The sequence below is a fragment of the Salvelinus namaycush genome, chromosome 1 (genome assembly GCF_016432855.1).
Source record: "Salvelinus namaycush isolate Seneca chromosome 1, SaNama_1.0, whole genome shotgun sequence".
Taxonomy (NCBI): Eukaryota; Metazoa; Chordata; class Actinopteri; order Salmoniformes; family Salmonidae; genus Salvelinus; species Salvelinus namaycush.
In genome coordinates this window covers 60,072,482-60,085,567 of record NC_052307.1, presented here as the reverse complement: position 1 = coordinate 60,085,567, position 13,086 = coordinate 60,072,482, and the positions used below count along the sequence as shown (strand labels likewise).

Here is a 13,086-nt window from a genome sequence, read left to right as displayed (position 1 = left end):
CTCAGGCTTTGTTGGGGCAGCGGAGCAGAGAGCTCTGTGCAGGCAGCACAGCCAACAAGGGGTTAAATATTTCACCACCCCCTTGTTTTTCAGAGGCGATAGCACTGTTGTCTCTTTGGTCTCGTAGCAGCTTTACTTACCTCGCAGAGAGAGCGGGAGGGAAACGGTTAGAAAGGAGAGCATGTCAATGAATTCCTTGTCTGCACCTAAAGGGGAGTATTCATGGGCTGGAATTTTAGGGATGACGCCGGAGGTCCTCTGTGCTGACCCCTGTGCTTCCCCTCCCGCCCAATCCCCCACTCAGATTCCTGGGTCCGAGGCAGGGACTGTTAGTGCTTAGTCCTTGAGCAGCTGAAACCTGATACTGAGAGCACGGAGGTGCAGGAGAGTCTGCTAAGCTTTACTTTTATGGCACCAAGTCAGGTCAGCTTGTTTACATCCTTTATTTATTGTTCTATCTCCTTCTGTTCCCTCTCAGAACCACAGACACGAAAGACCTCACTCTGGTATCATCGCCAAGCATAACTATTGATATTAATGAATTAATCAGTACCTCAGTAATAAGTCACAGAAGGGAAGTATGTGTGTGGGTGTGTGTGTAATACGAGCTTGCAAGTGTGAATTATTGTGTGCGCCTGTGTGTGTGTGTGTGTGTGTGTGTGTGTGTGTGTGTGTGTGTGTGTGTGTGTGTGTGTGTGTGTGTGTGTGTGTGTGTGTGTGTGTGTGTGTGTGTGTGTGTGTGTGTGTGTGTGTGTGTGTGTCTGCGTCTGCTCCTTTCTTGTTGTGTAAGACTTTATCATGACCAGGTAATCATTTAACCCTGCTCTCTGGCTCTGGCTGAGCTGATCAGAGAGAGGAGTGAGAAGACTAACATGGATAGTTTCCTTATTTACACTGCCCTGTGCTCTCTGTCTCAGCCCACACACACTGCACAAACTCACACACAGAGACCTTCACTGACACTAGAAGGAAATATACTACGCCAAAATAGAAACGCAACATGCAACAATTTCACAGATTTGACTGAGTTACAGTTCATATGAGGAAATCAATCAATTGAAATAAATTCATTAGGCCCTAATTTATGGATTTCACACGACTGGGAATACAGCTATGCATTTAGATACCTTAAAAAAAATGGCCCTCTAATGGGCCTCAGGATCTCGTCACGGTATTTTTGTGCATTCAAATTTCCATCGATAAAATGCCCATACCATAACCTCACCGCCACCATAGGGCATTCTGTTCACAACGTTGATATCAGTAAACATAAACATACACATGGTCTGCGGTTGTGAAGCTGGTTGGACGCACTGTTAAATTCTCTAAAATGACGTTGGAGACAGCTTATGGTAGAGAAATTAACATAAAATTATCTGGTAACAGCTCTAGTGGACATTCCTGCAGTCAGCATGCCAATTGCACGTCCCCTCAAAACTGTGGCATCGTGTTGTGTGACAAAACTGCACATTTTAGAGTGGCCTTTTATTGTTCCCAGCACAAGGTGCACCTGTGTAATGATCATGCTATTTAATCAGCTTCTTGATATGCCTCACCTGTCAGGTGGATGGCTCCAACCCACTGGCTCCAGGTCATCTATAAGTATTTGCTAGGTAAAGCCCCGCCTTATCTCAGCTCATTGGTCACCATAGCAACACCCACCCGTAGCACGCGCTCCAGCAGGTATGTTTCACTGGTCATCCCCAAAGCCAACACCTCGTTTGGCTGCCTTTCCTTCCAGTTCTCTGCTGCCAATGACTGGAACGAATTGCAAAAATCACTGAAGCTGGAGACTTATCCCTCACTAACTTTAAGCATTGGCTGTCGGAAAAGCTTACCGATCACTGCACCCGTACACAGCATCTGTAAATAGCCCACCCAACTACCTCATCCCCATATTGTTTTGTTTTTTTGTTGCTCTTTTGCACCCGAGTATCTCTACCTGCACATCATCAACTGCACAACTATCACTCCAGTGTTAATGCAAAATTGTAATTATTTCACCACTATGGCCTATTTATTGCCTTACCTCCCTAATCTTACTACATTTGCACACACTGTATATAGATTTTTATATTGTGTTATTTGACTGTATGTTTGTTTATCCCATGTGTTGTTATTTTTGTCGCACTGCTTTGCTTTATCTTGGCCAGGTCGCAGTTGTAAATGAGAACTTGTTCTCAACTGGCCTACCTGGTAAAAATAAGGGTGAAATTAAACATTTTAAAATAAATCTTAACAAAGGAGAAATGCTAGCTAACAGGGATGTAAGCAAATTTATACACAACATTTGAGAGAAATAAGCTATTTGTACATATGGAAAATGTATTTTATTTCAGCTCAGGAACCAGCTCATGGGACCAACACTTTTCATGTTGCATTTATATTTTTTTCCAGTGTAGATGGACACTAGATGGATAGTCCTCAATCAGCTCTCTCTCTCTCTCTCTCTCTCTCTCTCTCTCTCTCTCTCTCTCTCTCTCTCTCTCTCTCTCTCTCTCTCTCTCTCTCTCTCTCTCTCTCTCTCTCTCTCTCTCTCTCTCTCTCTCTCTCTCTCTCTCTCTCTCTCTCTCTCTCTCTCTCTCTCTCTCATATGTCACCAGGTCAGGGGAAGAGGAAAGAATCTTACAGTTATGTTACTGTAAGACAAAGATGAAATGAGTGCAGCAGATAAAATGATGAAAACACGACAGTCCCCAGTGACCTTGGCCATAATCTTTAGCTTCGTTTTCTTTCTGCCCTCAAAAGGCAATGCTCGTGTCTCTGAAAAGCAGACAAGTCGAAACCTTCTCTGTTGCATTCCACTATTGATCTGAGCAAATCTGTATTCAAGCCATTCAAAATGTAGTCGTTTGAGTTACTGACCTAAATTAATGTTTATTACAGCCTCTCTGTGCCAGCGGCCTTCAGGGCCTTAACAGCCTACAAACACCTTCTGAATTACATTTTATCCCTGGCAGAAGAAGCAGATTTCAAAGTGACAATCACATAATCGCTGTCACCTTGCTCTTGGTGTTGATGATTGACCCTGCAGGTGATTACAGAGCAAGGAAACATCAAAGTGGCCCAGCAATAGGGCTGGGAATTGCCAGGGACCTCACAATACGATGTTATCACGATACTTATGTGCCGATACAATATGTATTGCGATTCCCACGATTCTCATGATCCCTCCTATTGTGATTAGATACTGTGATTTTATAGCGATTTGATGTTCCAAACATATTGCTCATCATATGTCTGCTGCAGAGAGACAAGAGAGAGTTATGAGAAAATGACTTTTGATAAGTCATGGAAATAAAAGTGCTGAAAACAAATTGTCTCCCTATTTTAAAAAATGATGGAGAACTAGCTTTGAAGGACAAATAGTGGCGTTTTGTTGCAAGTACAGCCAACTAGCACAAAAATAATACTGCAATATTGTCTAACGATACGATATATCAGCAAAAATAATATCCTGATATGCAGTGGTGTAAAGTACTTAAGTAAAAATACTTAAAATACTTGTCAAGAGAACATCCCTGGTCATCCTTACTGCCTCTGATCTAGCGGACTCACTAAACACATATGCTTCATTTGTAAATGATGTCTGAGTGTTGGAGTGTTCCCCTGGCTATCTGTAAATAAATAAATTCAATTAAATTGTGCCGCTATACAAGTTACAATTTTACCTTTACTTTTGATACTTAAGTATAAACCAAATACTCTACTTTTACTTGAGTAGTATTTCACTGGGTGACTTTCACTTCTACTTAAGTCATTTTATTTTAAGGTATCTTTACTTTTACACAAGTATGACAATTGAGTACTTTTTCTGTTTCCTCCATCACTAGCCAGCAATGTGTTCCATTTGATACAATGGCAGAACAAGACGGTATTGAGTGCATCATGTCTCAAAGGCAGTAGGTAGGCGGATTGTCAGCAGCACATCAAGGTGGTTTATTATGGTACTGGAAGCTGGCAGACAGTAGCATGCACAGTAATCAGACAGTGTACAGTTATTGTGCTTTTTTTATTCTATAGCACACATCAATATCTGCCACCACAGCTCCATGGTTTCTTTGTGATTAGAAAGAATTCACCAGTCTGTTCCTTCTACATTCACCTGGCAGTCTATTCTCTTGTGCTTGTAGGTGTGGATAGTTCATTGTCACTGTGCTGAAAAGCATGTTCTTGCTAGTGAGTGTGAATGAATTCTCTTGAGACCAAACTCTAACCTATCTTGCTAAGGCTGTTTGCTCATGAGCACTGAGCGTATTTTCTGTGTAGCTGTGTAGGTGTAACGTATGTATTTCTCTGCTATTTGTGTAGGTGTGACATCGGGAGCAGAGCTCTCCTTCACCCTGGAGCCCAGTGACATCATCGCGGTGCAGGAGCAGCCCCTCATGCTGCACTGTCAGGTGGACGGTATCCCACCAATCACCACGCAGTGGAGGAGGAACGGAATCCTCCTGGTGGATGACCAATACTACACCATGTTCCACAACGGCACTCTGCTGATTGGACACTTCCAGAGGACCAAGTCTCACGGCTCAACTGATGAAGGGGATTATGAGTGTGTGGGCCAGAACTCCTTTGGTCTGGTGGTGAGCCGCAGAGCCAGGGTGCAGGCCGCCAGTAAGTGTTCCTTTAATAACCTTGCTACGGGGGTTATTACTGCCATAGTAGTACCATGTTATTACAATGTTATTGAAAAGCATAATTAGCAATCCCCAACATATTACCAACATTGGTAATAGGATAGGTATTTGTTGATTGCTAGCAAGTATGACTCAGTGAATACAATGAATATGCATACAATAATTCAATAATATGTAGGTTGAAGTTTAAATCTGCTGAACTTTTTGCCGTCACTATTGTTGGAAGGTGGTGAAATCTGACGTTGGGTTTGTTAACCCATGTCTACAGTATGTCTCTCATGTAGCCGACCGCTGCTGGATACGTGGCTGTACAGTCAGAGTAACCAGCAGGATACTGTATTTACCCAGCTTTAATATTGGAGCCACATTATGTTTGGATGAGCCCAATATGAGCGACTTAGGGAGCCAGGGATTTGATGGTTTGACAAAGAAGCCTTATTTCCAAAGGAACATTAGCATTTTGGATTTTGCCCTCCTTTGTGTAATGTTGCATGTCCCTAGTAATATTTCATACTTAATCTGTGCTCTTCTCTGGAATTTACTATTAGCAAGCCTTCATACTTGGCGTTCACACTGCGTTGTTGTGCCTGCTATAATCTCAATGTGTTGCTGATGGCCCTCTCGCTGGTTGCTGGCACCAAGATCAATTTTCTGCGCTCTGCTCTAGCCACAAAGCTCTTTTTTTGGATTCACTTGAGTTCCACGTCAAGTGCTAAGCATTGGAACCATGGCACAGGGATAACATACTTACAATCTGTCTCTTTGGTGGAGAGAAAATGTGGCTGTTTGGTTCAGACTCTCAGAGCAGTCTCTATTGAACTCTATCCTTCTCTCTCTCTCTTTCTCTCTTTTTTCTCTCCCCGTTCCATTTCTCTCCCCTCTCTCTCTATCACCATCTCCATGTGTGTATCTCTCCGTCAAAAAAAAGCCATCCCCCTGTCCTCTAGCCCTCTGCTCTGTTTGACCAGACATGTGGCTGTTGTTTGGAGAGAGACAGAGAACAGCACTGTGCTGGACACTGCCTCGTCTCTTATTCCTGCCTTGGCGTTTCTCATTCTGATACTGTAGCTATGTACACTGCACAGTGTATGTGTAGATTACACTGTAAACACACGGCTATTGCGTTGTCAAGGCTGTGCTTGACTTGACTGGAAACGGAAGAAAACTTAGTGGCAATGGTCATTTAAACACATAGACAGTATAGCTTACATGGTGGAGTTATTCCAGTGGAGGCTGCTGAGGGGAGGACGGCTCATGATAATGGCTGGTATGTGGTATCAACGGAGTGGTATCAACCACATGGTAACCATGTTTTTGATGTGTTTGATACCATTCCACTGACTCCATTCCAGCCATTATTATGAGCCGTCCTCCCCTCAGCAGCCTCCACGGAGTTGGTCTCAAAGTGAATGTGTTATGCTATGTGGCGCTTGTTATTTTCAGAAGGTCTTGTCTCCTTGCTTCATGAGGCTTCGGGTCGTTGTAACTGAACAGTGAAGTGACCGTAGAGCAGAGGGTTGATGGTGTCTTAAGTAAGGCAGCCACAGTAATTGATGTGGTCTCCAAGCTTGTGAAGCAGCCTTTGTCCTTTAACGGCTAATAGAAGACCCTTTGTATTGAACTCTGTACCTTCATATGTTTGTTAATGATGATGTGGTGTGCTCCAGCGCTCCATTGCTGTGCAGTGCTGGAGAACAATAGACAAACCCATGTGTTTCTGTGGAAGAAGAAAGAAACGGTATATGTCAGTGCCTTACACTGGAGAACAATGGGTCAGTTGAATGTGCAGTATTCTTTAAAAAAAAACTTTGTGTTTGCACACACACACACACACACACACACACACACACACACACACACACACACACACACACACACACACACACACACACACACACACACACACACACACACACACACACACACACACATACTTGCCTACAATATAGTAACTCAAATGCACAGGCATCCACTGCAGAGGTCGTGGGGAGCAATCAAAGCAGCACCTTTGTGATACTGTACAGTTAAGCGTTTCTGAAAGCTCTTCTGTGCTGCGTCGAGTTACACATTGACAGACAAAGGCTGGCAGAGGGCTTAGATTCCTGCCCTGTGTGTAACACAGGCCAGGAAGGAGACAGCTCACTGCTGTGCTGTTGTGTCCATGCGGCCTCGCCACTCAATGGGACCGAGGTGGCTAAGTGGTCACGGGGAGGGCCCTGCATCTCGCAGGCCACGGGAAAAAGTAATCCCTGCGCAGTGGTGCCGCCAGACACAAGAAACCTTTTAAAACCTCCTTAGGGAGGCTTTCTCTCAAAAGTCAGCCCATAGTTACCGTTTCAGCACCTCCCCGCTTTTACATGAGAGAAAATCCTGGATTTGGCTATTCCATTAATTATTATTTATGATTTAGTGGTCTGAGGGTGGAGTGGATGTAAAACTGGGAGGGGGGGTTGAAATGAAAATCTCTGCTGATAGCACCTGAGGAATATATATATTTTTTTTTACCTTTATTTAACTGGGCAAGTCAGAATTAAGAACTAATTAAGAACTAATTCATTTTTACAAAGACGGCCTACCCCGGCCAAACCTGGGCCAATTGTGCACCGCCCTGTGGGACTTCCAATCACAGCTGGATGTGATACAGCCTGGATTTGAACCAGGGACTGATATGCAGTGCCTTAGACCGCTGCGCCACTCGAGCATGCCCATAGCAGGTATAATAATGGAATTATTTATTTCAGCAATGTTAGTCCAGTATGCATTATGCATTGCTTTATAATCTATGTTATCTGTTCCTATCTGATTAGCTTTGAGTCTATTATCATTTGAAAGAGTTGGCCAACTTTTGCATTTTATTCTCTTAATTGTGTGGTTGACCCTGCTGACTTTGCATATAGAATCATTGACCAGAAGGGGAATTTTATGAGGTGTACAGAATAAAGACAAAGGATGAATTAGAATTTTGGGACCAATTAGAATATTCACTGCTGAGGGGGGTGGCTAATATTAGGTCTGGTCTACAGCTGGTATTACAAACAACCTTTCATATCCAGTGATACAATGAATATGTCACACAATGAATCTACTCATGTATCCACACCTGGCCAGCACAGATCTCTCTGATCTCTCTGAATGTGCTCCACAATCTGATTACAGGATGTACTAGGATGTAATGCTATGTGCAGACAGCTTCTTTCTCTCTGTGTCAAGTTGAAGCTCATTGCTTCGGGTGGTAGGGCTTTTCCCACCACTGGCTCCTCTTGAACAGATAATGGTGTGCTCTCTTCTCTTCTGGGCTTCCTTCCTTTTTGTTTTTCAGGGTCACTTAAATGGATGACCCCTGCCCTGTGACTCATATTGATTAGCTTAAGGATTACTGATGGTCTGGAGGTCACATTCTGACATTATGGCCTTTGACCCCTAAGGAGGGTGTGTTGAGAGAGGGCCCCATTCTAATGAAGCATATGATATTTACCTGCTGGGAATGGGGATGCCTACCATATGTGTCCTGACATGCCTACCATATGATAGTAACCATGTGTGTGTGTGTGTGTGTGTGTGTGTGTGTGTGTGTGTGTGTGTGTGTGTGTGTGTGTGTGTGTGTGTGTGTGTGTGTGTGTGTGTGTGTGTGTGTGTGTGTGTGTGTGTTTTGCTTGCCGATGCGGGACTCTGGCAATTTATGTCTTTGTTGAGTGACAAAAAGAAGCTAAGTGCAGGGCCTTCTCCTTAATGAATCTTTACTTGGTTATCTGAGCCTGCAGGACACCAGGCTTCAGGACAGGAGGAAGCAATCATTGTGAAAAAGAACAGCTGGGCAATTTCACGGTAACGGAATTACGCTTTGACAAAGTTTAACAAACCATACAACTCTATGCACAAGGACTGCTTTTAACAATTTCCACTGAAAAATGTACATAAAAGCTAATTTAGTGGAAGAACTGTGCAGATGCAAACTTTGGTAACAGAATTACGGTAAAATCTCCCTCAGGTTTTTATGCCACGTTTTCTAAAAACTCTGTTAGATATCTGCTCTGAATGAAGATGAAAAGATGTCTGCAGAAAGAATGAGGTGTCAGCTATGATAGGGCACATTGAGTTAAAAAAAATATATTTTGGTTATTGAACTACAGTAAGTGAAGTGGATTTACACCCGGTAACAGAATTACGGTAACGGAATTGCATCATGGATCCCTGATCTGTACTACACAGAAATGCATACTTATGGATATGAATGTCATTCTCCTCATGTTTTCACAAGTTTGGAGCACAGTAGAGTACGGTGCAGTACAATAGCAGAGTAGAGTAGGATAGAGTAGAGTTCAGTTGAGTACAGTAGAGATCAGTATAGTAGAGTTCAGTAAAGTACAGTACAGTAAAGTAGAGTATAGTAGAGTTCAGTACAGTTCAGTACAGTAAAGTATAGTATAGTTCTGTACAGTACACTATACTCTACTCTACTGTACTATACTCTACCTTTCTTCACTGTACTGTACCTTATCGTACTGTACTACTGTATTGTATTGTACTGTACTGTACTGTGCTCTACTCACTGTACTGTACTGTACTGTGCTATCCAAACTTGTTAAACATACGTCTATGATAGATTTGGTCCAGTCCGGTCCATCTGTGGACTTTAACATCAAGGCCATGGGTGAACTGACCAAATTTCAACTACATTTCAACGTCCATGGACGTCCGGTGTCGGTCGGTGCTCAGTGGGTGAGGATGCTAGTTACAGGAAATGGAAAGAGATGGGGCTCATGGGTAGGTGTCAGTAAGAGCTGGGAGAGGTGACATTAACTGGAGAGGGAGAGAGAAAGGAAAAGAGAGAGAGAGGGAGAGAGAGAGGGAGGAGTTGTCCCACCAGACACCAGAAAGACAAAGAAAACAGTTATGAGCTGAACATAAAAGGGAAGACAGTAGCAGGTGACCCAACTGTGGTTTGTGACTATTAGGATTTCCCATTGTAGCCAATTCAGTTGCAGTAATTCCATTACTGATTTGGTAACGGAATAACGAGTTTTAATCACCCAATAATTGTCACGTTCCTGACCGGTTTTCTGTTATTTTGTATGTGTTTGACGGTCAGGGCGTGAGTTTGGGTGGGTAGTCTATGTTATGTGTTTCTATGTTTGTTTAAGGGTGACCTGATATGGCTCTCAATTAGAGGCAGGTGGTTTTCATTTCCTCTGATTGAGAGTCATATTAAGGTAGGTGTTTTCACATTGTTTGTGGTGGGTGGTTGTCTCCTGTGTCTGTGTATGTTGCGCCACACGGGACTGTTTTCGGTTTGTTTGTTCGTTCGGTTTTTGTGTAGTCTGTTTTTCCTGTTCGTGCGTTCTTCGTGTTTCATGTAAGTTCTTACGTTCAGGTCAGTCTACGTCGTTTGTTGTTTTGTATCTATTCAAGTGTTCTTCCTGTTTTTCGGTTTTGTTTAATAAATATAATGTCAAGTTACAACGCTGCGTCTTGGTCGAATCACCACTCCTCCTTTTCGTATGAAGAGGAGGAGGAATTCCGTTACAGAATCACCCACCAAACCCGGATCAAGCAGCGGGTTAACGGACAGCGCACGAAGCAGGATTTCTGGTCTTGGGAGGAAATCATGGAAGGAAAAGGACCATGGGCTAAAGTTGGAGTGAATCGCCGCCCATGGGAACAGCTGGAGGCAGCTCGGAGAGCGGAGGAAACCGGAGAGAGGAACCGGCGTTATGAGGGGACGCGTCTAGCACGGAAGCCCGAAAAGCCCGCAAGTACAACCCAAAAATTTCTTGGGGGGGGGCTAAGAGGTAGTGGGTCTAGGGCAGGTAGGAGACCTGCGCCCACTTCCCAGGCTAACCGTGGAGAGCGGGAGTACGGGCAGACACCGTGTTACGCAGTAGAGCGCACGGTGTCTCCTGTACGTGTGCATAGCCCGGTGCGGGTTATTCCACCTCCCCGCACTGGTAGGGCTAGATTGAGCATTGAGCCAAGTGCCATGAAGCCGGCTCTACATATCTGGCCACCAGTACGTCTCCTTGGGCCGGTTTACATGGCACCAGCCTTACGCATGGTGTCCCCGGTTCGCCTACATAGCCCGGTGCGGGTTATTCCACCTCCCCGCACTGGTCAGGCGACGGGGAGCATACAACCAGGTAAGGTTGGGCAGGTTCAGTGCTCAAGGGAGCCAGTACGCCTACACGGTCCGGTATATCCGGCGCCACCTTCCCGCCCCAGTTCAGTACCACCAGTGCCTACATCACGCACCAGGCTTCCAGTGCGTCTCCAGAGCCCTGTTCCTCCTCCACGCACTCTCCCTGTGGTGCGTGTCTCAAGCTCAGTGCCTCCAATTTCGGCACCACGCATCAAGCCTCCTGTGCGTCTCCAGAGCCCTGTACGCACTGTTCCTTCTCCCCGCACTCGCCCTGAGGTGCGTGCCCTCAGCCCGGTGCCTCCAGTTCCGGTGCCACGCACCAGTCCTACTGTGCGCCTCAGCAGGTCAGAGTCGGCTGTCTGCCCAACGCCGCATGCACTGCTCGTCTGCCCAGCACCGTCGGAGCCATCTGTCTGCCCAGCGCCGTCGGAGCCATCTGTCTGCCCAACGCCTTCTGAGCCATCCGTCTGCCCAGCGCCTTCTGAGTCATCCGTCTGCCACGAGCCATTAGAGCCGCCCGTCTGTCCCGAGCCATTAGAGCCGTCCGTCAGTCAGGAGCCGCTAGAGCCGTCCGTCAGTCAGGAGCTGCCAGAGCCGCCAGCCAGTCAGGAGCTGCCAGAGCCGTCAGCGAGCCATGAGCGTCCAGAGCCGTCAGCGAGCCATGAGCGTCCAGAGCCGTCAGCCAGCCATGAGCGTCCAGAGCCGTCAGCTAGCCATGAGCGTCCAGAGCCGTCAGCTAGCCATGAGCGTCCAGAGCCGTCAGCCAGCCATGAGCGTCCAGAGCCGTCAGCCAGCCATGAGCGTCCAGAGCCGTCAGCTAGCCATGAGCGTCCAGAGCCGTCAGCTAGCCATGAGCGTCCAGAGCCGTCAGCCAGTCATGAGCTGCCCCTCAGCCCAGAGCGGCCATTTATCCAGAACTGCCTCTCAGTCCAGAGCTGTCTCTCTGTCCGGAGCTGCCCTTCAGTCCGGAGTTGCCCCTCTTTCCTGAGCTACCTCTCTTTCCTGACCTACCTCTCTGTCCTGAGCTATCTCTCTGTCCTGAGCTACCTTATCCCGGTGCTGCCCCTTATATCGACGGTACCCTTTAAATTAAGTGGGTGGAATAGGAGGGTGGTCATTCAGAGGGGGAGACGTAAGCTGGTATTGACTATGGTGGGGTGGGGACCTCGCCCAGAGCCTGAGCCACCACCGTGGTCAGACGCCCACCCAGACCCTCCCCTAGACTTTTGGTGGTGCGTTCGGAGTACGCACCTTGAGGGGGGGGTTATGTCACGTTCCTGACCGGTTTTCTGTTATTTTGTATGTGTTTGACGGTCAGGGCGTGAGTTTGGGTGGGTAGTCTATGTTATGTGTTTCTATGTTTGTTTAAGGGTGACCTGATATGGCTCTCAATTAGAGGCAGGTGGTTTTCATTTCCTCTGATTGAGAGTCATATTAAGGTAGGTGTTTTCACATTGTTTGTGGTGGGTGGTTGTCTCCTGTGTCTGTGTATGTTGCGCCACACGGGACTGTTTTCGGTTTGTTTGTTCGTTCGGTTTTTGTGTAGTCTGTTTTTCCTGTTCGTGCGTTCTTCGTGTTTCATGTAAGTTCTTACGTTCAGGTCAGTCTACGTCGTTTGTTGTTTTGTATCTATTCAAGTGTTCTTCCTGTTTTTCGGTTTTGTTTAATAAATATAATGTCAAGTTACAACGCTGCGTCTTGGTCGAATCACCACTCCTCCTTTTCGTATGAAGAGGAGGAGGAATTCCGTTACAATAATTCATAAACAAAATCGATATCCGTAAAAACACTAATTGATAGGTCTACCTTTACTTCTTACTTCTGTGAGCTTTCATTATCCTCTCTCATTAGGTAGAGACATTTGAAAATATTCTAAAATGTAAAGATATGTAGGTTTTTAGTAAAGGAATTACAAGATAATATTTCTTAAACTTACAGAAGGTATACCTTTTAAGACTTTTTCTGGTAGATGTTTTCTAAGACCCTTTTCCATTTGTTTACCCAGAAATTACTTATGCCTAATTTTTAAGATGGAAAATTGTTGGAAAATGTATCTATGCCTTTATTTCCCATAAATATAGACTCTTAGCTTTCATTTGACACCCAATTTGATATGCTTCTAAAAACTTCACATGTTGGTGCTAATGGGTCTTTTTCAGTGGAAATGCCCAGGTAGAGAATGGACAAATGGGCTCCGCAGGAATTCACAGCCCCAATGTGTCATGCAGCCCATCGTGGCGTGGTCATGTCTATTGTTGTTTGGGAAAATGGTGGTTAAAGCATGATCCTCTCAGTAAAGGTCAGTAAAGGTCT

At 45.3% G+C, this 13,086-nt stretch overlaps 1 protein-coding gene across 1 annotated transcript in view; it reads left to right on the top strand.

Moving 5' to 3' along the window:
* The first annotated feature begins 241 nt into the window (after positions 1-241).
* LOC120052410 (immunoglobulin superfamily DCC subclass member 3-like) overlaps positions 242-13,086 on the top strand; it is a 93,347-nt gene continuing 80,502 nt past the window's right edge. Inside the window, exons 1-3 of the mRNA XM_038999297.1 lie at positions 242-328; positions 479-506; positions 4,312-4,617. Of these exons, the coding sequence (XP_038855225.1) occupies positions 242-328; positions 479-506; positions 4,312-4,617 (421 nt within the window). The remainder of the gene's footprint in view (positions 329-478; positions 507-4,311; positions 4,618-13,086) is intronic.